This window comes from Delphinapterus leucas, chromosome 8, assembly GCF_059928025.1.
Source record: "Delphinapterus leucas isolate spDelLeu-1000000601 "Yukka" chromosome 8, BTC_Dleu_Yukka2, whole genome shotgun sequence".
Taxonomy (NCBI): Eukaryota; Metazoa; Chordata; class Mammalia; order Artiodactyla; family Monodontidae; genus Delphinapterus; species Delphinapterus leucas.
Window position 1 is genome coordinate 43,142,365 of NC_143136.1, and position 26,610 is coordinate 43,168,974.

The window sequence follows — 26,610 nt, forward strand, 5'->3', positions numbered from 1 at the left end:
GCAGACCTGTACCAATTTTCCTAACTAGCCACAAGTGCCCATCAGAAATGGCATCCTTAGACAGGGATATGAATTGTGTCTGCATCTGTACATATCAAACCACACTTGTGAAATAAATTGTTTCAAACAGACTTTGTGTGTCTGGTGTGGGCAGTTCAAGACACCACATGACATCTTCATCTGTGGGGTTTCTTTTCTAGTGGAAGGAACAAATTGGGGGGTGGATTTCCTTTCCTTTTTGTAATGTTTCAGCGACAGCTCCCAACTGCTTTTCCTTTAATGTTACCAGATTCCATTTTTTTTTTTTTCAGATCCAAGTCCAGCTTGTGCAAGGAAGTAAAGAAAGCTGTTACCAAACAGCTTCCGAGATGATCAGAAAGACTAGGTTCCAACTACTGACATTTCTTGAATCTCTACCTTAATTTGTGCCGAGTGAGCCCATAATACCCAGACACAAGAACTTTTTCCCCATTTATATTTAAAGCTATAGTAAAGTGACCATGTTTTCCAACAAAAAGATACCTATGAACATCTTTCTTTTTATTTTTGTTTATAGTCACCCAAATACTACAAAACAATGATAGAAATAAGTTGTCTCCCCTCCTGAGTAAATTGTATGCCTGGGCAGCATTAAACTTGTCAAGCCCTTTTTGAACTTGAATCTCAAAAATGCCAGCTGGGACATCTGAATAGAAACTTACTGATTTCCCCCATCAAAAAAGTATTCAGTAGTTTCAACTGAATAAAATGGTGCTGAGTCCTATCTAATAGATACAGTTCTATCTTCCGTGAGCTTTATTCTAAAAACGGTTTTCAAACTTTAGGAAATTAATTTCAGGTCATTTTTAGGGGCTATAACAAGGAGAATGAGTCATTATAATTACTCTACTTAAATATAACACTATCCCCTTTCAGAAGATAGAATATATTCTAAGAGACAATAGAATGGCAATATTACCATATACATTATATTACTGAATAAACAATGAAGATGACCTTGTAGCTGAAGGACTACTTTCAGGTTTCTAAATGGACGAAAGTTTTATTTTCTTCTATGCAGTGCCTCAACAACTCCCTTCTGTGTATGAGCTGAGACCCATACAAACTTCTTCCTTATTTGACTTACAGATATGCGTACCTTTCTGGGAAATTATTATTGTTGCATATAAAATCAATATTAAACATGTTTTTGTTTGCCTACAATTTGCCCCTCGTGGGGAAAAAAAAAAAGGATCCATATGCCTTTACTGCTCCACTCTGTCAATTAAAATCTCGACCTCAGGAAAGCTGAGTTTGCAGTGATCATTTTAGAGAAGGCGATTCTGAATTTAACTGGCTCAGAACTGCACATAAGAGAATGGATTGGGTGATTACTAGGAAATGATTTAGAAAAATCACTTTTTTCTAATTAAAAAAAGTGTGGGAGTACCAGAGAAGCCACAGATGTGGAATCCACCTGCAGCACCACCTGGACTCATCTACAAATATTATCTATTTCTATAGATAGATACTATCTATCTCTATTATCACTGTACAATGTAAGCTGTTGTAAAAGACTGAAAAAATATTGTAGAAGATAGTTAAAGAACTAGAAAAACCCTCAGAGGTCTCTCATTATCTACCATCAAAGAACTTAATCGAAGAGGGAAACACCTAGAAACAAAAGAAAATACTCACATGCACTTACATGATAATTTTATGAAGACTTTATGGAAAATTGTAAATGGGGATGATTAGTAATATGGATAGGAACCGATGAGTTAATGGAAAAGCAAAATATCACATAAAATTAGAAGTTGTTAATTTACTTCAAGGAAACCTTGAATATTTTCCCCATATAATCCCATTAGGAACTCCCATGCCCAATCCCTGTGGCTAGTGAAGGGCTAATTTTAGAAGTCCAAATTTTTAGAACTCTATCACTACTCAAAATACCTGAAAATGTGTATTTATTAGTTTTAATGCTTTTCCCCCTCCTATCACAAGAAGGTAGGACCTCTAAGAGTTATGAATTTCCCTTCTAAGTGACTATGCCAACATGTCACAAAGCTATAATAACTGACACAGTTTACTATTGACACAAAGATACATAATCAATGTAATAGAACAGAGAATAAACAGTGCAGTAGGGCAAGGATGACCTTTTCAATGAAAGGTGCCGGGTCCACTGGGTATCCATATGGAAAAAAAATGAATCTTGACTCCCTAGCTCACACCATTCAAAAACAAAAACAAACAAAACTTCCAGTAAACTAAAGAGCTAAATGTGAAAGGCAAAACAATAAAGCTTCTAAAAGAAATCATAGGCAAATCTATTCATAACCTTGGGTAAACAAATATTTTGTAAACTGGAAACTAAAAAGTACCAACCATAAAGGAAAGAATCGGCAAACTGGACTACACTAAAGTGGAATGTCTATTCATCAAAAGACACTGGTAAGAGAGTAGAAAGGAAACCAGACTGTGAGAAGATGCTGACCTCACACACATCCAATAAAGGTCTCATATCCAAAACACACGTGCAAATCAAAGACAGACAACCCCAACAGAAAAAACGGCAAAATACTTGAATAGGCACTTCACAAGAGATGATAAGCAAATGGCCAATATTGAAAAGGTACTTGAGCTCATTAGTCACCAGGAAAATGCAAATTAAAGAGCCATCAGAAGGGTCAAAATGAAAACGACTGACAAAACGACTGACAATACCAGGTGTGGCAACTGTGACCCCATACACTGCTGGGGTGAGGGTAAACTGGTAGATTCTTTGGAAGTCAGTTTGATGGAATCTACTAAAGCTGAACATATCTTACCCTATGACCCAGCAGCTCTATCCCTAGGTGTATATCCAGCAGAAATGTGTACAGATATTCACCAAATGATGTGCACAAGAATGTTCGCAGAAGCACTATGCACAATAGCCAAATGCCCATCAACAGCAATGTGGATTACAAAAGTGCCATCTACCCACATGATGAAGTATTACGCAGCCAGGAGAACAAACTTTAGCTACATGCAATAATATGAATGAATTTCACAATTACAGATCTTCCTCAGCTTACGATGGGGTTACGTTCCTGATAAACCCATTGTAAGTTGAACATATCACAAGTAGAAAATGCATCTAATACACCTAATCTATGGAACATCATAGCATAGCTTGGACTACCTTAAACATGCTCAGAACACTTACATTAGCCTACAGTTGGGCAACATCACCTAACACAAAGCCTGTTTTATAATAAATGTTGAATATCTCATGTGATTTATTGAATACTATACTGCAAGTGAAAAACCGAAGGTTATATGGGTACAGAATGGTTGTAAGTGTATCAGCTGTTTCCCCTTGTGATCACGGAGCTGACTGGGAGCTGCGGCTGCAGCCACTGGCCACCATCACGAGAGTATCATATTGCTAGCCCAGGAAAAGATCAAAATCCAAAATTTGAAGCAGTTTGAATGAAAGAGGCCAGAAGGAGGAGTATATACTGGATGATTCTACTTATAGGAAGTAAAACAAAAGGGCAAAATTAATATATAGTACTAGAAAACAAGAGAAAAGTTACTTTTATAAGGAATTATGTCTGGGATGGAGAAGGGGGCTCCTGGGTGCTATCTTTGGGGTGCTTCTTTTTTCCGTGCTAGTTACATGGATGTGTTCACTCTGTAAAAATTCTTTGATAGGTCCATTTCTGGTTTGTGTACATTTCTGATGTGTATGTCGTTAAACAAAAATATTTTAAAAGAGAATATGCCAGATCCATTAATTGGTGAGAGAAAGAAAGAAAGGAAAAGAAAAAAGAAAAAAGCTGCGATGAGTATAAGTGAAATGACCTAAGAGAGTACCCTTAAAAATCCTCATCACAAAAATTAACTATGAGAGGTGATGGATGTTAATTAAACTTATTGTGATAATCATTTCACAATAATGCACCCACAGCAAATCATTATGTTGTATACCTAAAACTAAATGTCAATTATGTCTCAAAACTGGATTAAAAAAAAACATTAAAAAACTAAGTGAAATGATAAGGTAAGCTGGCTGATCTATTGATATTTCTTTCTCTCAGTACTGCCAGGCCTTTTGGTGAACATGGAATTAAATTCTGTTCCCAGTTTCCTCCTTAAACGCTGAGAAGCTGAGACTATTTTCCTTACAAACTCAGATTTTTGTTGAATTTTATGTAACTGAGCAGAGGGATCTGGCCACCATGGCAGCAAAAAAAAGTTAATGAGGAAGAGATTGTGGTTCACGCTGTACTGTGATTAGCTCCAGATTTTTTTTTTTAATGATCTTCAAACCAGAGAGAACGAAGCAAATGATTCCAAGATTTGGAAGAAAACAACCGAAAAACTAATTTTCTACTGAGTGGCTATTGGAATAGAAGCTGATGAGACCAGAAAGCAAGGGCTAGCTGGTCAAGGCCGCAGCTTCCTAGGGTTTAGCTAAGCAAGCCCTGAGAATGACAGCGCACAGAATGGGAATTGTTAAAATGATATCCAAAGAAAGAGCACCTCAGCTCCTCAACACTGACTCTTCAAACGGACAATGAAAACTCACAGCTGCTACTCTTACCAGGAGGAAAGAAAAGCAGAACTACTGCCCTTCGTTCCACTGCACTTTTTTGTGAATTTGAGTACTGCAGTATTAATGGAAAAACAATGACCAGCTTAAAAACAAAGGCTCTTACTACAATGCCTTTGGGCAAAAGCCTAATATAATAGACCATTACGGAATTTACCAGCAACATACACCATTTTAAAAAGTGCTTCTTATTTGAATATTTTAGGGCCTAAATTACCTTACCTAGTACATGAAAAATAGCGAATAAAAACAAACAGACAAAAAAGCTGCTGTCTATTATATTTAGCCTCAAAGAATTTTAAACCATGCTGTAATTATCATAATTACACTCAGTTACATGAACTTGAGAGTTCTCACTCAGCATATTATTGAAATGACATGATAATAAAACTGTTTATTCTCTTAGATTTCAGCCAAATCTTCAATACTAAGGATGTCCTTCATTCTCAGAACCCTTGGCCCTGGTGCTTTGCCATTACAGACATACCTGTAACCCCTGGGGTATGAGCAAAGGTACTCAAACTACAGCTGAAGGTCTTACATCTAAGTACTGGGTCCAAGTTATTATTCCAAGAGTGTGAAATACAAAACCGTAACCAGTCTTTAAGACAGTAACTTTCCCATGTTCGCTTCTTGCCTTGTGGTAGATGGATGTCAAAGTCAAGGGTAACAGCATCAACAGCACTGCAAACTTGGCGACTACCATGGTCTGATGTTGGTCCTCACTGCCTGGTTACTTTTTTCAAGCACAACATCTACAAGCCACTCCAGGGGCTGGGCAACAAAGTGGTGGTTGGGAACAAGTTAGGGCTGTGTCACTAAGGTACATAGGAAATCTGGAGTGCCACCAATACTTTAATTCGCCACTGCAGGACAGTGACAGAAATTCAAAGATACAGAAGTACTGGATGCTCACCGGCTGTAGTAGGCAACATTACAGCTTATCAGTAACCTCTAGTCAGGCATGGGGGTGGGTGGGCAGCACAGGCAGATCTGGCCAACAGTGACCCGTGCCCCTGTGAACTTCCGTTCAGGAAATAACCCAATGATGATCAGTAGGGGACTGGATAAATACATTATAGTGCACCCATACAACGGAAGACTATATGGTACAAAGAATGAAGAGCGAAAAAGGCAAAGTAAAGAACAATATCTATAATAGCTTTTGTCTTCTAAAGCAGGAGGAAGATAAGAATCTCTATTTTTATTTCTTCTTGTAAGCATATGCATAAAGTAAAACCAATTAAAAACAATGGTTAACTTTGCAGGGAGGCACAGGAACTGAGCAGATGGGTGACTGATGGGATGGAGAATTTGTATTATTTATCTTTTTACATTTATTTGTATGTTGAACAATGTGAATGTATTACATATTTTTTTAAAACATTTTAATAAAACACCTCTCAATTCCAAATTTCTACTCACCTATTTCAGTAATCATCAATCTACCACTTTATATACATGTTGGAAAAGACAAAGAAAGTAATTATATCCTCTACCTGAGCCAATAAACACAAAGGCTTCTGAGAATTTCTCTATGGGAGCAACTTTTTAAAGTACAAAAGTTAAAAGAAAATCCCCAGAAAATACTTTCAATGAATGTTTCTGGTTTACAAAAGGTAAGTGAAATTCAATTACACAGAGAACGCGTAACGTTTGGTTTGTAAAGCCTTTCTGTGCGACAATACATTGACATACAACGTAAGAAAATAGCTTGAAATACAAAAATACAGTTGTGATCCAGGAAATGGCACCAAATTCGAACAGTTTTATTATTTAACATACCAATGTATATACATTATCCTCCCAAATGAGAAACGATTTGATTCCGAAGTTTAAAATATAGTTTCCAAAATGAATCCTTACTGTGAATTTGGGGGGGAAAAATCCTGCAAATTAACACACACCATTTTGATCCTTGACTAAAATATGTACCCTGTACTAATCACCTCTCTCATACAAAATGTATATTATAAATAAAACTTTCAAAAAAGATCTCGGATGTTTATTGCACATCATATAGAATGCTTGCCACCATCTGCAAGGCTTTCAGCCTTTCACTGTAATTTGGGTGAAAACAACACTCTGCAGGTATCAGCATATCTAGGATCATATATGATGTTTACCAGAAACAGGAAAATATAACCTTACTGGACTGCTTCTGTCACTTTTTCTAAAATAAGAATGACTCTTTTCTACCTTTAAAAGCAATCACAAGAGATCTGAACACTTTAAAAGTCCTGTTCAAATGTCAGTTTTCTCTTTTCAAATAGAAACCACACATAGAGGCAATTTTACCGAGTCATATATCAATGTATCTACTTCCTAGGACCAGCCCTTCTTGAAGTATATATTGTTAAAGATCATACTACAGGGTTCCTAACAAATGCTGTCCATCATCAACAGTTACTGTTTTGGTCTCAACATTTTCAAACTCTCTTAGCCCTGGTACAGCCAGCACAAACCAGCCAGAATGCAATGGCCTTAAAACAAAACAAAAAAAGGTTCCTAATAAGTTTTCGTATCACCTAGTACAATGCCTAGCACAGAGCAGGCATTCAATAAATAGTTGATGAACGGATCCACTATCTGTTAAGACCGCTTCCTACACTTAGATGTATTAATGATTTATGAGTAATATGTTGCTTTAGGGCACAAAGATCTAACATGATGACTAAACAAGGAACACGCACGACATGGCATAGATATTGTTAGTTTCTACAATCTTGTCCCAGGACAGAATGTGTACTTTAAGGGTTAAAACTATTCCAATAGTAAAATATTTTTATTTTGCCAAGGGACTCTAACAGTATTAACCTTTGGCAATTCCCGAACATACAATGAACCCCAAACAAAGCAAAACCAAATTGCACTATTACAAAGAAACGAGTCCATGGAAGCAGAGGGGAGGCGCCAGTTAAGGAACAGCGACTTCAAGAAGACGGTTGTTTTTTCGCTTGCATGTTGGGACACTCCCATTTTTCTGGTTGCCCTGAATAAACTTCACACATACTTTGTCTTGTCTGAACTGCACCAGGAACCTAGGAGGAAAGAATAAGACAAACTGAAGAAAAGTACACATTAAACAGCTAATTACACTGACACCAGCTTTTGTTTTTTAATGGATATTTACCTTGACAAGTATTCCCCTTTCCATCAGCCCTTCTAGCCACAGGATCACAACAACAGGTATTACACTGCATTTTGCTTCCAGTGGCCATAATTTAGCCCTAAGTAAACTCAAGATCATTAGCTCATTATATTCCTATACCGTAAGAAGGGCTATGGATAATTATTTCCATGTTTCAGACGGAAAGATGAACGTGCTATTTTTCTCCATTTCTGCATAGCAAAAATATTAAATTATCAACAAATTGAGAAAATGCAATACAGAATTTCAGGAAAGGGGCCTAGGGCTTCCCTGGTGGTGCAGTGGTTGGGAATCCACCTGCCAATGCAGGGGACACGGGTTCGAGCCCTGGTCCGGGAAGATCCCACACGCCGCGGAGCAACTAAGCCCGTGCGCCACAACTACTGAGCCTGCGCTCTAGAGCCTGTGCTCCACAATAAGAGAAGCCACCGCGATGAGAAGCCCGCGCACCGCAACGAAGAGTAGACCCCACTCTCCACAACTAGAGAAAGCCCGCGCACAGCAACGAAGACCCAATGCAGCCAAAAATAAATAAATTAAATAAATAAATTAAAAACAAAGAAAAGGGGTCTAGAGACACTCCAGACTACAGTTTCCAAATGTTGGATATTTACATACATCCTACACATCTTTTTTCATATCTACACACTAAATAAATGTTTCAAAATAGCTGTGACCTACTGAATAAAAATGATGAAATCATGAGTCTGATCTGCCAGTTATATTTTTAATATCCACACATACATAAAAATCTATCAGTGTACACCTAAAGCCACCTCTTATGCTACCAGTGGTATATGTGGTACACTGTGGGAAACCATATTCTAGTTCAAATCTTTCCTTTCATGGATCAAGTGCCGGCCCACAAGATTATCTGTCACTCCTTCCTACAACAGACATATGACTGGCTTCCCCCTGGTCTGGGTGCTGTGAGGGACAGACATCCAGATGTATAAATTGAGGTCTCTGCCCTCCAGGATGGCATCACCAAGGAGGCATGAGGGCAGCATGGCTGAACCAGAACCCAGCCCTTCCCAGCTCAAGGCCTGTGCTCTTTTCTCTCCACCATCAGAATCAGTGTAATGTTACCATGCTTTTGGTTATGTTTCTCAGGGAACTGTTTTCTGAGTTACTGCATATAATTAAGTGAGTCACTCTAAAAACCATGTGATGGGTCACATGCTCACTGGCACCCACGACGACAGCTCTGCTCTGTACATGTTAGTCTCTGTTTCAAGGTCTAAAGAGGCCACATTTTGCAAACATTAGCTACTGGAGTGAAACGTGACACGTAAGTTTGTACTCATCAGTGGTACTTCTGAGCTTTCACATGGGCTGTTTCTTTTCAACTTGAAAGCACTAAAAAAGAAGCTCTAGTTCTAAATTCGCCTGAGATCTCTCTCCAGCATGTATACTTATATCTATGTGCCTCAGGAAAAGCAAAACCTTTCAAGTTTAACATAAATAATCAAATATTTTTACATTTTAATTTTTAAAGACCACTTGTAGTAATAAATGTACGGGGAGTTCTTTTCCCAATAAGTTTAGCATACACTGGCTGTCTCTGTGTTCGCAATTCATGACCGTGATTCACTCTAGAAATAACGGTAACTAAACCTTACCGAGTATTTACTACGGACCACACTGTTCTTAGTAAGTTACACATATTAACTCAACTTTAAAACAATCCTATGAGGTAATTATTTATCTCTATTTCATAGAAGAGAAAACTGAAGCCTGGCCCACAGTAAGGACAGAGAATCAGAGAATCATCCTACAGCAAATAATCATGTCAGATGCATGATTTCACAGCACCAATAACAGAACTTCACAGTAAAAGGAACATAGATTAGTTGTTTGGATTTGAAATATTCAGAAAAACAACTGTATAACTTAAATAATATATGTGTATGTGTATTACATGTATGTGTGTATACATGTATGCATATACACATGTATATTTAAAATACTGAATAGAAAAATTCACTTTAGTTTCTATTACTATAGATTCATTTTTAGAAATACTATAGATCTTATTTAAGGTTATCCTTAAAACGCAATCTATTTACAGATTGAATAGTTTGGGAGTTTAAGGACTGGGGATTATAAGGCAGCTGAGTCTCTCACTGAATTCAATTCTCACTTCTACATGTGCAGGTTAGAACTGCTCTAAGGAAGTAACAGGCCTTTGACTTTCCTCCTCTAAACGGACATATAGGGATTGTGGAGACTGGGTTTGTTCGAATAACTACTTCTACTTCTGAAAAGGATCTACTGAGGAAGGTCCTGGTCACAGAACAGTATGCTGTTTACAATGCTGGTCTCTATAGTCTGCAAAAATACGTCATGGGCACCCCTCCCCAGGACTCTGTAAAATTTTGTTTAAAATGCTCTCCAAAAAGGAGTATAATCCCTGCTTAAGAGCTCCCAGAGGTTATGAATCAGAGGCTACATGGGAGCCTTGCTCTGCCACGTGGCTTCCTGCACTGCCCAGGAAGGGACCACGGTGCTAGGCAAGCTTCCATCAGCTATTTTATTTTTATGAGACCAACCAATAATTAGGAATAGGGGAAGGAAAGGTGTTCTGGACTGGTTTATAATGCTACTAAATGTTTGTTTTCTTCATGTGGCCACACAGAATCTTCGCACACTCAAGCATGTTTATTAAAAGCCTACACAGCTAGAACATCACATCCCTCTTCTGTGACAAGCAGGGTCCCTGCCGCCCTGAAGCAAACTATCCCCATCAGTGTTCTGAGATCATGTGCCTCGAACAGAAATTGTGAGAGCCACTGGAGGGGTCCTGTGGTTGATACAGCACATGGCACCCCCCGGAGCCCCTCAGGAGAGTCACAATGTGCAACAAGACTGCAGAGGCTCTGGGAGGTGCTATAGTGAAGAAGGACTGTACATTTCTTCACAGCACATCACTACTAACATCCTGCAAAGGCAGTGTTCTCAGAATGCCAGTTTGGGAAGTGCTTAAAGGCAGCAATCCTTTGTGGTCTGGATGTTGGCACGATTTTCTCTGCAAAGATGGCCTTATTAATAATGTAGCAGACCAAACGCGAGGCTGCTTCATCCATATATCAAGGAGCTTCTCCATCTGAACACATAGAATCTTTCCACGATGAGTGGGAATGACCAGTCCCACCAAAACAAGAAGTGTAGTTTCCTGAGTTATGAAAAATTTCAACTAAAGAGAGTTTAAAGATCTAACAGCCCTCACAGGTTAAAACCTTAATTGACTGGAACCCAACAAGCCCTTATCTTTTTTCCTAATTTCTTTGTTTTATGAGAAAGGACTCAATCATAAGGAAAGTTATTTTGTGTAAATTGCATTTTCCAATATAGAGTATACATAAAGGCCAATATTCCCACACCCCCGCGCCCCATCTAAACACCATTCTTAGAACAGACAATGAACCTAAGGTTCTGTCAATCCTAACACATCAAGGAGAGTTGGTGTGGTTTACAAGGGGACAGGAATGGGTATGAATTTATTTTAGAGAGACTTTTATAAAGACTTGAGATAGAATAGGCTGGCAAAATCTTCATTAGTAAATAAAATCATTTCCTGAGCGATATGGTGTTGCAAATTTTTACTCTGCGTGCAAGGAAGTAGATACACAGATAGTAAACAATCTATTAAAAAGTAATCAAGTAAGTGTCAATCCACATAGTAACTAAAATTCATGTCAATGATCTCATATTGACCGATTTAATAAATGGAGGGATGCTCCAATCTGCATACAAATCACATGTCTCCATAATCAGAGCCCTAATGTGAAGCAAAAAAAGCAAATTTCAAACTCATAGCCGTCTTGACACTAGTGAACCGTTGTCAACATGGAACACTTACTCTATAACTCTCGTTTACATGTGAGAAAAGGTATCTCAAGTACCTAACACATCCCAAGCCGGCACTCCTGACTCCCCACACCTCAGCCACCCCCAAACCCCCCTTTCTTCAGTGTCAGCTACTGCAGTAAATGGTACCATGTAGGCTCAGGCCCAAAACCTAACACCCAGTATGTTAATAAGTTCTCGTTTTCCTTCAAATCACACTCAGAACCTGACTACTTCTCACTACTTCCCCTACTCACACCCTAGCCTAAGCCTCAACGTCCTTACCCTCAAGAGCTCACAGAAGCTCCCAACTATTTTCTCTGCTTTCACTCTTGCCTCCCTAACAGTCATTCCCCACCCTGCAGCCAGACAGCTCTTCAAAAATCATAAATCGGATCACGCCACATTCTTGCCCATAATCCACAGTGACTTTTCATCAGCAGCAAAATCTCAGTTCCTGACCTCAGCTACCAAGCTCTACACAGCCGGGCCCCTCTGCCTCTTGCTCCAGGGTCTTTCCTCCCCATTTCCCTCTGCCACCACATCCACTCCTGCTTCAGGGCCTTTGTACCTGCTGCCTCCCCCGGAAGGCATCTCCTTAGATTCCAGTTTCGATTCAAATGTCACTGCATCAAAGAGGCCTCCCTGATCTCCATATCAAAATTAACACCATCTGACCTTTAACCTGCCTTTTTTTTCTCCACAAGCACTTGACACTAACCAAAGTCACACCACCTATGTATTATTTCATCTCCTCCACTAGGATGTCAGGTACGTGAAAGTGGGGACTTGGTCAGTGTCACTCGCTGCCCATCCATCATCTAGAACACACGCCAGACACATACTCGGTACTTAATAAGTAGTAGCTGTAAAACTGAATGAGATCAGATCGCTCAACTAAAAAAATAAAGTTAAAAGAAGGCATATTCACACAATTCATGAACATACTCATCAGAAATTTCAATATTGAGCTTCTGTTTGGTTTGGCTGAGAGTCGTCCGATAGAGCTTGGTGGCCATTTCAATCAGGTGATCACTGCTGAAGAGAAAGTCTCCTTTACTGGCTGCTTCCGAGCCCTGAAAGGACAAACCAAGAGTCAGGTTATCATAATTAAAGACAGCTCGGGAGGTACATGTTTACGGGTTTGTCTGAAAACACATTTATAGTCTCTTTAAAAATATCAGCTCCTGGAGTCCATCCTCCCGAATAAACAATAATGACAAAAGCAGTATTTCTTCCAAGTTGCTCCGAGCACTTTAGTAAGGTTACCTAACCCCTTGCCACCCCAAGTTGGTCGACGGACCAGAAGCACCATCCACATCACCTGGGAGCTTGTTAGAAAAGCAGACGCTCAGGCCTGACCGCAGGCCCACTGCAGACGATTCCACAAGAAGACCCCTGGGTGAACTCAGGTTCGAGAAGCACTGACCTAACCTATAACTCATTCTGAAAGCGCTGTTCTAAAAGCTCCTCCATGATTTGGTTAAAAAAATAAGAACAACAACAACCAAAAGACTTCCAACAAATACTCTCAGGCAGTGGCGTTCAACTTTAGCTGCACAAGGCACTCAGCTGGGGAGCTTTCAAAATACAGGATGCTTTTGCCCCATTCCAAGAAACTCTGATTCGGTTGGACTGGGGAAATGGCCTGGGGACCAGCATATTTTAATATATAAGCGAGGCTCGGGATCACTGATTTAATATGCTCCTTTAGGCTAAAATCCAGAGTGGGGAAAACAGGCTGAACTAAGCTTATGGGATTTTCTTATGTTTAGAATCAGCTAGATAGGTTACTATCTATTAGCTAGGTATATGTACCTATATATGATTAATATTTGCTGACATCTGTTTATTCAGTGACTATTTGTTATGTGATAGGCACTATGCTAAAAACACGTTACATAGTTTCTTTTAACCCTTATAACAACACTATGAAGTAGGTACAAATATTTTCCCTATTTTAAGAAAAGGAAAGTTAGGTAGGCATATTAAAGTTAAATGACTTGGCCAAGGTCACTGTAAAGTTAGTGACACCAATACCAGAGCCTACACTCTTAACCACTCAGTTCAAGTCAGTAGGTCTTAGTTAAGCTGACATTAAAAAATCTTTAGGTCAAAGTTACTAGGCAGTTGTTTTATTATAGTTGCATCCTTTAATTAAAACCCCCCAAATTCATGATGAACAATAAGACATTTACTAATTTAATAGATAGAAGAAACGAAGGAAGTATAATTTTGAATGTCTTGATATTTCCAGGAATTAGTCTCAAAATAAGGCACATCATGGTGGGTGTAAACAAAAAGCTACTCAGTGAAATGAGAACTCAAATGAACGAGTCAAAAAGAGTCATTAATCTCATTTAGTTACTGAAAAACCAAGCCTGAGATTTTACATGAGTGAATATAGACCAAATTTGCAGGTCGGTAAACAGAATATATAAACTTCAAGTAATAGGATTATTCACATGTGGAAAATTTTAGATCAATGTCTGAGAGACTGGACCAATGCAGAAATCTTTCAGTCAAATCAATAGTTAAAGCTTTACCTCTTTGAGGTGGACGGCAAAGAAGCCATCATTTTGTGAGCTCATCGATACTTTGGTTACATCCACCAGGGGAACCTCTGACTTGATCTGTCCAGACTTTTGATCAGCAAGAAGGAGATTATTATTTGTTAAGAGGAAAATCCGGGATGTACTCTACAAGAAACCAAAACAAAAAAGGATGTAAAACCAATGATCAAAAATCCCCCAAAAGAGTTCATGAGCTTAAAGCATTGCTATTTGTAGAAATGTAGAAAATATTATTCTAATATTTTTCAGCATGCACACCTACGTAAACGAGAACACACTAAAGAACATAGATAATCTATTTTAACTCACAAAAATTTCAGAGAACAAGCAAAATTCCACCTAAGCTTAAAGGTAAGAGAAAACAGCTCCATTCACAATAACTCTGTAGAGTATATGAAATGCAAATTTTTTTGAAGTGTAGTTGATTTACAATGTTGTGTCAGTTTCAGCACAGAGCAAAGTGATTCAGTTATACACACACACACACACACACACACACATATATTTAGATTCTTTTCTGTTATAGATTATTACAAGATGATGAATATAGTTCCCTGCGCTATACAGTAGGACCTTATTGTTTATCTATTTTATATCTAGTAGTGTGTACCTGTTAACCCCAAATTCCTAATTTACCCCTCCCCACTCCTTTCCCTTTTGGTGACCATAAATTTGTTTTCTATGTCTGTGAGTCTATTTCTGAAATGCAAATTTTAACATTCAGAAAACTGTCCCAACTGATAAACACTTCTTACAGGTCTTCAGGGTTAGCGTTTTTACCTTCCCATTAGCACGGTTAATTTTGTTCACCACTTCAGCAATGATAATCTTTTCTTCAATGGCATCTTTGAGTTTCTTATACTTGGGATTCTTGTTGATTTCCAGGTAAGGCCCTTGGAATGGCTGCCCAACACTAAAGGAAAAAAGTTCCTCACGTAAGAAATGGTTTCACATGGAAGTACTACTAACTAGAAAAAGGTAACAGGTCAGTTGATTTTGAAATTCAAATTTCAAATATATATATATATTTTTTCTTTTTTTAATATCTTTATTGGAGTATAACTGCTTTACAATGTTGTGTTAGTTTCTGCTGTATAACAAAGTGAATCAGCTATACGTATACATATATCCCCATATCCCCTCCTTCTTGCGTCTCCCTCCCAACCTCCCTATCCCACCCCTCTAGGTGGTCACAAAGCACCGAGCTGATCTCCCCATGCGATGCAGCTGCTTCCCACTAGCTATCTATTTTACATTTGGTGGTGTGTATATGTCAATGTTACTCTCTCACTTTGTCCCAGTTTACCCTGCCCCCTCCCCGTGTCCTTAAGTCCATTCTCTACATCTGTGTTTTTATTCCTGTCCTGCCCCTAGGATCATCAGAACCAATTTTTTTTTTTTTTGGATTCCATATGTATTAGCATACGGTATTTTTCTCTTTCTGACTTACTTCACTCTCTATGACAGACTCTAGGTCCATCTACCTCACTATAAATAACTCTATTTCGTTCCTTTTTATGGCCGAGTAATATTCCATTGTATATATGTACCACATCTTCTTTATCCATTCATCTGTTGACGGACACTTAGGTTGCTTCCATGTCTTGGCTATTGTAAACAGTGCTGCAATGAACATTGTGGTACATGACTCTTTTTGAATTATAGTTTTCTCAGGGTATATGCCCAGTAGTGGGATTGCTGGATCATATGGTAATTCTATTTTTAGTTTTTTAAGGGACCTCCATACTGTTCTCCAGAGTGGCTGTATCCATTTACATCCCCACCAACAGTGCAAGAGGGTTCCCTTTTTTCCACACCCTCTCCAGCAACAACATTAGAGAAATGAAAATCAAAACTACAGTAAGGAATCACCTCAAATATATTTTTGATGTGATCATGGCATTTGGTTGGTAAGACTTTGATAAAAATCTTATCACATGGAACAACCAAGAAAGAAATCACTCACAAGTAGGACAGCCAAGACCCATCTGCATGGACTCACAGGAAGGAATAGGTCATTCCTTTTAATCTGTTATTATAAGGTTAACAGCTACCTACACAGGATTCATTAATATCTTTAAACAATACGTAGCAATGGTAAAAAGAGCACAAATCATTACCATCACCTGCTCCAGAGAAAATTTTCATTTTCTCACAGAGAGTAAGGAAGTGAGTAGGCCTTCGGGGGAAGAACAGATCCAGAGCAACCACTTGAGAAGAAAACTGCAGAGCACTTAATATTACCATGTAACTCTGGCTCTAAGTAGGCCATATATGAAAGAAAAATCTGGCCTTTCCTCTTAGGATATGCCCCTAAATGGACAGAGGTGGCCAAGGTAAACATTCAGAATCAGAGCAGTTTTCTTCCAAACTACTTCTTGTAAGAGGCATGATCATGCACACGGCACCAAGGTGGCTTTCCCTAAAGACCTGTGGGGTGACAGGGAGGCTTCTTCAAAGATGTCAAGGAAAAACCACGGCTTCATTTTGAGCTATAAAGTTCTGGCAATTTGCAAATACAACTTTAAATGCTTGTGCTGTGTGTGGAGGATCAGGGAAGAAAATCCACGTAGGTGGTCAGTGTTTCACAGCTTCCAGGACAGAAAAGGTCAGCACCCCTAAGGGCTGCCACTTCACAGAGCGGTGGGAGGATAAACGATTCGACCTCTCTCAATGCTAGAGGGTGAGCATGCTACCATCCCCGAAAACTAATAAAACTACCCAAGAGGACTTGGCTTGATATTAACATTTTTTGGTTGTTGTTCATATTCAAACACATTTTTAATAATACAAAGTGCTAACTGTCTTTGAATTTGTTTCTTCAAAAATGCATTTTTTTCTCCTTCCAGTTTCTAAAGAGTCATCCATAGGGAATGTTAATTAAGAAGGTCACTCTATAATTTAAAGACATATAAAGAAAAAGTTGAATGAATTAAGTTGGTGGAGAAAGAATATAGACGATCTGCCTGTCTGAATATGCTTTACAGAGCAGGCACTTTGAACAATGTTGGATTTAGACGCTGTGTTTGATTGAGGGGAGTGTACACCCCCTCAAGCAGCCAAGTCAGCTGACCAAGGAAGCTGTGCCATTTAAAATATCTAAAGCAAATGAGTTTGACAACTTATGCTCATTTAATCCTTTAAGAAGAAGCGCTTTCAAATACGTGTAGACGTAGAGAATACAGACACACCACATGCAGTACGTGTGAATATACTTAGCATATAATGTATTTTTATTTCTAAGACATTCTTTGGGAAAAGCTAAAAGTTGTTACAGATTTGGCTTGAAATTGTACAATCTACTTTTTTAGAAACACCAGATGTAAAGGGGATAGGAATCCTAGGGGGGAAAACGATGAACTTGGGAGATGGAAGAATACTCTGATAAGCAGTTTTTACCAAGAACTTCACTTGGCAAACTTGCAGTTGGTGTTCCTTCTTTTACTGAGCACTTGGTGCCTCCAATAAAGGAACTGAACTTGCCGCAGAGGCCAGTGAACTCACAGCCAATAAGTTAGCCGACCAAAGGCCACCACGGGCCAGTGCCTAGGCAACACTCAGAAAGTGACAGACTGGCTCATTCTTCATTTATCTTACAAATGAGATTCTGACCCAGCTTGTTAAAGCAGGAAGATTGGAATGGTGATTACAGTAGATTGCCATCAGAAACCAGCTAGCGTCCAAAAACTATAGAAAACTAACGGGAATTTACAATGTAAGTTTATCTTAACAGCCTAGACAATTTTTATTTTAAATGACAACTTCTAATTATTTAGGAAGTGTTCAGGTAATGCCAATAGAGTAAAACCAACAAATGTGATCTCATTTCTCTAAGTATACTATGGAAGCCCTTGCTCAAATGTGTTATATTCATATCCAGCTGATCATAAAGTAATTCATGAAATTAAAAATCTGTGTATTACTAAAATCAAAACCCACTAGAAAATGCCTACGAATATATCTGAGAAACTTTTAAAATATTGACTTTTATGGGTAAAGCAAAGCCATAATACCTAGATGGGTATAAAGCCTTCTTGTCTTTGAAGAGTTCACTGGCTTCTAGTTTCTCTTCATAAATAAGTTTCTGTTGGTCTGTGAATTGGTCCCTGTATTTTTTACACTGTGAGATATGAAAAGAAGAAAAAAAGAAGGACATCACTTATATAAATAAATCATTACTCATCCTTAAATATGCTAAGCCAATTTAACAGCAGTTAAGAATAATTGTAAATGTGTATGAAATATTCATTTAAAAGGCCAAGAGAATTTTTCCTTCCTGAGCTTTAAAAGGTTGGTCTCAGAAAATGTCATAAAAACGACTGTTTGTATGGCAGAACTTGCGATGCTATTTCAAAACATCTGGCCTGGGCCCCCCCGGGAGTACCGTTTCCTCCCACTATGACGTCAGCCCTTGGACATCCACAGTCCTGAGCTATCATACTCTTTCAGAGACTCACAGTAAGGAAAACATGGTACATCACAACCCAGTGCACATATTTATAGACACACATATAGACAACTTACACAAAACCTTCACAAAGCAATACTTATCCTTTCTACGATGTCGTATATTCCGTTATTTTCTATCGTACTGTATTTCATTTTAAAATGCTGGTAGTAATCAACTAAATTGATTTCATGACCCACAAGTATGCTATCACCTATGGTTTGAAAAGCACTGTTCCGAATCCTCCATTACCATTTTATAACGTGGACACGGGACCTGAGAAATCTTCCCTTCACCCGATTCTGAGATTGCACTGAAAGGAGAAGGGGGTGGTGGGAGGGACAGGACCAGGTTCTTTAGATGAACTCTGTAAGAAATTCAGTTCAGGGGTGGTTGAGAACCACCCACATAATCATATAAAGGAATGTTAGCATTGCTGCCCACCCCTGGAATAAACTCATCCCTCCCATTCTCCACCCCCAGTTCAACGGAGGTAAAGGCAAGGCTCAGGGGCTGGGGGAAAGGACAGGCAGAGCGGATGCCCAGCATTAGAAACTCCCCATCATTACTTCTGAAAATAGTTTCCATATCAGACTCAAAGGGGGAGATGAACATTGAAGACATTGGTGAATCTTGCCAAACTGACTCACTAAGTTAGGGAACAGAACTCAGAATCCAGTTCTATATGCTGTGCTGGTATCACTGATCAGTGATAATGTCTCTATACATAATTGATTCAGTTAAGAAGAAGCCCATAGTACTGGGCAGGAAAGTTTCCCAGAAGACGTATCCATCAATCGTTCACTTACTAAATACAAGCCCTTCAACCTAATGATTCCATTCTATCTGAATGACATATATTTAGCATTCCATATATCAACTAAGTTACTGAAATGAAGTCAACCTCTGTACAAGTACCCCATGTATTCCACACATAGCACCACCTAAATTACATGTTATGCTCTCATACAAAATTAAGTGAGCCAAAATATAAGGCCAAATCAAGTAGATTTTCAGCTTCCCTTTCACTCAGGTATGGAAATTTTAATCTCTTTAATGTCCTTTGGGTGACTTTAGAGCTTCTTCCCCCCAGTCCATTAAAATGTGTGTGTTCTCATGTGTGTCTATGTATGTCTTCATAGAAAGTAAACTCATACAATTTTCGAGACTTTACCACTCACATGAAGATGTTCAAATTTTATTACTTCTACCTCCAGCAAATATTTCTTCAACTAAAGAGGAAAACAAAACCAAAAAACTCAACTACTTGAAAGCAACTGGAATCTGGACGGGAAAGACAATGCAGCCTTGCTCTTTCCTTCCCAACCACGGATGAGAGAAGATGTCACAGGAGCACCTGGGGCTCTAGGAATTCTCACAGAAAGCCAAGCACGCTGCCTGCTTCAAAAACACCAACTTCCTCAACTAATTCTCCTTGAGGCTAGAGGAAGAGTCTGCTTTTACGTAACACTCCTCAAACACTCAAAATATACGAAAAGAAGTCTCTGAAAAAACATAGCAAGACAATTTTTACCCTCCACAAGTGGAAAATCCTTTTTAGCTCCTTGTGAGTAGAATCCAAGAATAGGTAAGGTCTTGATGGCCAATTCTTATCTATCGGAGATAAGGAAGGCACCTTATTTTTCATTTCCAAGAAGTATTTTTGCACCTGTGTTGGGTTTGACAGAAAATACCAGATGAGTAAAATACACCAGAAAAAAACACTGTTTGACATAAACCAGACTCAAAGAAACCAGTCTTTAGTGGAATTTACCAAGTTTTAGTCCATAAGACTTTGTAACGCTTCTGGAAAGTCTCTATTCCACTCTTCGCATTGGTTGGAGAAATCTGAGCTCCACCAAATGGTTAAGAGAAAAGAAGAATACTAACGCGCATACTAATTTTAATATTAACATTAATACTAATACCGGTCAACATTAGAGAGCTGCAGTGTTTTAACAGGTAGCCACTAGGCACAGGTGGTTATTTATACTTAAATTTTAAGTAATTAAAAAAATTAAAAATCCAGTTCATCAGTCACACTAGTTACATTTCAACTGCTCACTAGCCACATGTGGCCAGTGGCTACTCTACTGGACAGCAAAGATACAGAACATTTTTGTCACTGCAGAAAGTTCTATTGGACAGCACTGCTCTAGAGCAGCGGTCGCCAAGCTTTTTGGCACCAGGGACTGGTTTTGTGGAAGACTGTTCTTCCATGGAGGAGAGGGATGATTCAGGCAGTAATGCAAGCCATGGGGAGTGGCAGATGAAGTTTTGCTTGCTTGCCTGATCCTCACCTCCTGCTGTGCAGCTCGGTTCCTAACAGGCCTCAGACCAGTACCGGTCGGTGGCCTGGGCGTCGGGGACCCCTGCTCTAGAGCACTTAACATGGGCCAGGCACTGTGGGAGCGTTATAGTGTTACTTCATCTTAATCCTTACCATACCTCTACAAGTTTAATGCTATTATTATCCCCATTTTACAGATGACAAAATGAGGCTTGCAAATCTGTGAGTGGTGGAGCAAGCTGTCTCCAGAGTTTGCGCTCTTCACCACTACATCTACTCCTTTTTGGAAAGATGGAAGGGAACTTTAGAATCCATCCCGGGAGAGGGGCATAGCCTTGCTCTCCCTCACCCCTCCACCCACTAGCTTGTTTGCCAACCTTACTTTGCAGCGGCTCGTGGCAGTTTAGCAGGGCAAGCTCTTGGCATTCCCCTCAAATTCCTATGCTGAAACCCTAACCCCCAAAGGGATAGTGTTAGGAGGTGGGGCCTTGGGGAGGTAATGAGGTTGAGAGGAGGTCATAAGGGCAGAGCTTCCTAGGTGGGATTAGTGCCCTTAGAAGAAGAGACAGGAAAAGAGTTAGCTTCTCCTTCTCTTTGTCATGTGAGGAGACCAGGAAGAGGCCCTCACCAGAACCAGTCCATGCTGGCACCCTGATCTTGGGCTGTCCAGCCTCCAGTACTGTGAGAAATAAATGTTTATTGTTTAAGGCACACAGTCTATGGCATTTTTGTTATAGCAGCCTGAACTAAGACACCTGGCTTTCTTGGGTTCACTTTCCCCGAAGTATGTTCTCTCTGTCAAAGAAGAAGAATATTTGATTAATCACGTACAGGCCTCTTTCTGACACAATTCTACTTGAATTTTAGAACCGATGATAAAAAAGGTCACAAACTCTCAGTGGCACAGTTATGATTTAATTGTTACCAAACAAGTCACATATTACTGAGTTGGTGCTATTAACTAGTTAATGCAATAATGCTAATTAGCCATATGTAAAGTATAAACTTACAATTCTCTGAAGTGTAAATTCATAAATTTTCTTTCCAGCATTGGCTCTGAAGAATTTCCTGTACTCCCTGCGGACCTTTAAAAAGAAGCAGCAGAATACAGAGGTTAATGCGCGGCCAGCAGATGCCCATAAAGGTGATAACACCTCTATTAAAATCGAACATAGATGGAACAAGTAAATTTATGAGTGTCTTTCTGGATACAGTAAAATAATTGAAGCATACTGAGACAGTAGGTTTTAAATTGGAGAAAAAGAAATTCAGAGATGCAAGATAATACCAGAGTGTTTTGATGTTTTTAATCCTCTTAACTAGTTTTTAAAGAGCCTGACAATCTGATGAGAAACGCTTTATAGGCATAGCTGCAAACCCTACGCAAATCAAAATACATTCCAGAAAAAATTATATAAGGTAATTTTCACTTCAAATTGTTCTTAGAAGGCAAAAAAATGCCTGAAGAAATATATGGCAGTTTCCAAAAGCCTTGCATATGAAGACAGGACTTTAGTACTGCATACTGAGAAGTGAATGTGACTAAAAGTAAGAATTTAAAAGGAAGCTATTGAATGATCATTATCTCCCATTTAATTGCATTACTTTTTCTCTTACCCCATTCCCATCAAACTGTCTACTAATACTAATCACAGCACTTAAGACCTCATATTACAGTTTTAGTTCACCATTTCTTCCTTGCTATATTGTCGTATTTACCTTGTATACTAGTGTCTAACAAATAAAATAACTGAGGTGTTTGCTAAATGAATGAATGATAGCTAAATTTGGAAACTGAGGGGGAAAACGTTTAAAATGTTTATCATCATTCAGTTATAAATGGGAGAGTTAGAATTTAGCAAAATATTAGCCTACTTGAATAATTCAGACATTATGTATGTTTTTCTTATATCTTTAGCTTTCTGGGTTCAACTGCACATGTTCAAAATATTTCTACATTAGGGGCTTTACGTAAACTAGCAAACTAGTAACCAAATTGTTTGTCGAAAAATGTTTTATATGCACATTTTAAAATTAAGACCTTCACACAGGAATTCAGGCTGCAGGTTTCTCTTACAATTTTCTAAGATCTAGCAACAGTGAGTCCTATTCCCACGTGACAAGGACTGAGTGGACCAGAGCAGCCATTGCTGCCTTTGGAAGAGAGCTGTAACCTCCAAACCACAGGAGGCCCGCAGGAGGCCTGCCATTCCTACCCTACCTTCCATCTGCTACTTCCCTCATCCATGGGACCTGCCTGGTCCCTCTGGACATTTGAGCACCAGACCTATTCTCTACATCTGTGGATTATTAAGGGTTAAAAATTCTCCCATACACCACATAGGCAGTTCTTCCTTTAATTCATATCTTATGTTACTGATTATCATTTCTCTTTTAGCCATGGAGTTGTCTATAACTATTTCAAATCTCACTTACAAGGTTAGAAGGAACAAGAAGAAAAATGATACCTATTAATTAGCCCCTGAAATTGTAAGAGTGTACAAAAGCAGAGAAGTTAAAGTGAGTTTCATGAAAACATATCCTTAGAAATATACTAGAAGTCCTATATTTACTTGAATTTCATTGTAACTGAGCTCAATGCAACATTCTTTTTGATACTCACAGGACAGGCCCTTTCGCCTGAAAAACAGCTACACAAAGAAGAGGCCTGGTGACAACATGCTGGCATATAGAATGGGTCCCCTTCATGGGCCCCGGGGTCTTAAAAAGGATCCACTGAACTTTGTAATCAATTCCACAAGAATCAAATCATTTAAAAGGGCAAAGTTACTGTTCATATCAACATACTTATTTTTTAAAAAAAACACAAAATTATTACATTCTTGGACTTCAAAGATGTTTAATCTTATAACAATAATGGTAACATTAAAATACTCCTGTTTTGTGGAAACTGGAAAAAAAAAGACAGTTATGTCTATAGAGTAAGCCCAGTTAACTTCAGCTAAAACAGTATTCACCTGTGAACTGAATTTGGTTTATAGGATGCTAGCATACACTCTTAACCTAAAAGTACTTTTTAAATCATATGCAATTAGTTAAATCCAGAAAACTGAAGATAAACATGATGTTGCTGGTAGAAATCATTATAGAGAGTAAAAATCCTGACTCAATGTTGTTTGTTCCTTCCTTTTATGAAAATTAGAATGCAAATTAGAATGTGAATAAAATGGGAAATAAAATCCTCCATTTTAACTTTAAAAAAGTAGTAACAGAACTTGTTCAGAATTCTTGAAATAGAACATCTTAAATTCATATTTAAGTTACTTCTTAATTACCTCAACAATTACTTGATAAATATTCATTATAATAAAAAAGTTAATTTACTAAAAGTTTATAGGCTAAACTTTCAGGGAAAAACGCAGATTGTTCAAAGCAGAGTTTACAGATACTGCTAAAACAGTTCAGGTTCAGAGTCAATGGTTTCCTGGAGAATATTCAAATATTTAAAAAAATGAATTATAGTATTATAGTAAAAATAACAAAGAGGAAATGTCAAAAAAAGGCCTAATTATCCCCAAATGACAATATGGATGGCTCCCTACAGTGAGGAGTTACTGAATATTAGGAAGACAAAATCCTTATATTGCCTAAAGGTCGTTCTCAAGGTTTTCCAGAGCTCAGAGTCATATTCGCTAACATGCAAGCTTACCTCAAGTAGGAAGTATTGCTTTAAAATAAACCTGGCCCTAAATTAGAGGGCATTTGAATCTAAAGTTCTCTTTAACCTGAATGATCTACTGCTGGTCTTATTTGTCAAAATCTGTATATTTATGCAAAACCCTTTCGTTTCTATGCTGAACAATTAGAACGATGGGCACTTTTAAGAAAGCTCTGCTCCAAGAGCCGTCAATGGGACAGAACAGATGGGTAAAGGGAAACAAAAGCCCAATATCCCCAGGCTGGTCACTGCAATGGTTGGTCAGCTTCTAAGCTCAACTGCTGTAACTCTGTCTCATAAATGAAAAACAATCTTCATCTCATAAAGAGAACATTAAACAGAACTTGGATAACAAAGAATAAAATATGCTACATTACTATTTAAAGTAATATGCTATTACTTTTATTATTTAAAGAAAGACAATGCAATAAAATCAGAAAATTTTGGTGTACAGGATTGTTCTCAAAAGGAAATCAAATTAGGCAAGATGACATTGTAAAAGACTGTGCAGACCATGAGCAAGCATAATCAATCGTCTGGTCAGAGTTAGTAGGTGCTAGGCTTCACTGAGTTCACCGTGGACAGAAAGAAGAGGTTGAGGAAGTACCTTCAGTCCAAGCCAGTAAGCCCAAATGACAGCAACTGCATGCTTACGCCTAGCCTCCTCCTTCAAGCGTTTCAATTCCCTTCGAGCCTAGAATGTTTTAGATGGTAAATAAAAGAGACAGCCCAATGCAGACAGCACAAATGACCAGAAAAAGACACCCCACCAAACAGAAGAGCCAATTTATGTATCAGGATTTCAGAATGAAAGAGAAATGGTGCACAATCATTTAAACCCAAAGCATCAGTGTCAGGCTAGCGTAGTCCCTTGTATTTTCGGTGCATTGAGACTCTGTCCCAGAGGAGGGTACCTGAGGGAAGCACTCCCCTGCCCTCCCCCTTACTTCCATTCTGTTTCTTTTCTCTCCCCTGTTCTCTCTCCCTCTTCACTCCCTTCTCCACACTCTCTCACTCCCCTCCCTCATCAAAGCCTTAGAACTGTGAGTGGCACCTAAGGATTTACATAGACTTCCCTTTGCTGCCAGCCCACGGGGCTAAAGAGGCTGTGAATTCCTGAGTTCATGCATTTGGATGTATAAAAAGATAACTCTTGTGAACAACCGTTTAGAAAACTGGAAGGAATAAAGGTTGCCTCTCTGAAGTTTCGAACAAAAACAACAAAACCTCCAATTTTTTCCAGTTGGAAAATTAGAAGTAGCATGTATCAAAATTCAATATTAGGTAAGGCCCTAAACAGTGAAATATATGGAAGCAAGATTAAAAAAGTGAAATAACTCGTAGGTTTAAATTAATCTTAGGGAAAAATTAATCTGAGGCATGTTATTTTAAAAGACAGGAACAGACAGGCACTAAGGTTTCATTACATTACAGTACTCAGGCTGGGAAATGGATTTCTCTCATTCAGTGGAGAAAGCCCAGAGTAATTGTCTAGGAGTCCCTCTGCCTCTGCTAAGACAGCTCCCTCAGTTTATAAAAGGGAACTAGTCTGTTCCACACAGATTTTCAGGGGAGGACACAAATGAACAACATTGGTTAGTTTGTGGCAAGTTAACACCTTTATACAGGCAAATGTTGACTTTTCTCATTTTTCTCACAAGACGGGTTTATAATGTTGACAAGGTAGACTTAAAAACATAGGACGGTAATGATATTTGAGTTTCTAACTGGGATACACATGTTTAGCAGAGATGATCTTTGATTTTCTAAGTAACAAAAACATCTAAAGTGCTCCCTCCCTTGGGATATGTAAAACGTTCACAGAGCCCACGACTCTGCCTGGGGATTAGTGAGAGTATTTCAGGAGGCCTTTGTTTCTGATCACAAACAGCTGATGCCGAAATTCCTGGGATTCTTCAGGGGCAATTACAGCTAGCTTTGCATGAACAGAGCTTTCTGCTAAATCACAGATGATATTTCTTTTCACATATAATATTTTGCTTATAATAATCAACAGCTACCACAGTGAGCCTAAA

At 38.6% G+C, this 26,610-nt stretch overlaps 1 protein-coding gene across 5 annotated transcripts in view; it reads right to left on the reverse strand.

Annotated features, from left to right (window-relative positions):
- Positions 1-816: 816 nt before the first annotated feature.
- The window catches only part of MYO1B (myosin IB), a 192,621-nt gene continuing 166,827 nt past the window's right edge, over positions 817-26,610 (reverse strand). The window contains exons 18-25 of one of the 5 annotated variants that reach the window (XM_089916558.1): positions 25,182-25,268; positions 21,906-21,980; positions 20,140-20,274; positions 18,172-18,278; positions 14,939-15,071; positions 14,132-14,284; positions 12,534-12,661; positions 817-7,626 (exon numbers count right to left, since the gene is read on the reverse strand). In XM_089916558.1, coding sequence (XP_089772684.1) covers positions 7,503-7,626; positions 12,534-12,661; positions 14,132-14,284; positions 14,939-15,071; positions 18,172-18,278; positions 20,140-20,274; positions 21,906-21,980; positions 25,182-25,268 — 942 coding nt within the window. In that variant the 3' untranslated portion in view covers positions 817-7,502. The remainder of the gene's footprint in view (positions 7,627-12,533; positions 12,662-14,131; positions 14,285-14,938; positions 15,072-18,171; positions 18,279-20,139; positions 20,275-21,905; positions 21,981-25,181; positions 25,269-26,610) is intronic. The other 4 variants (XM_089916557.1, XM_022567282.3, XM_022567283.3 and 1 more) reach the window with 4 other exon arrangements.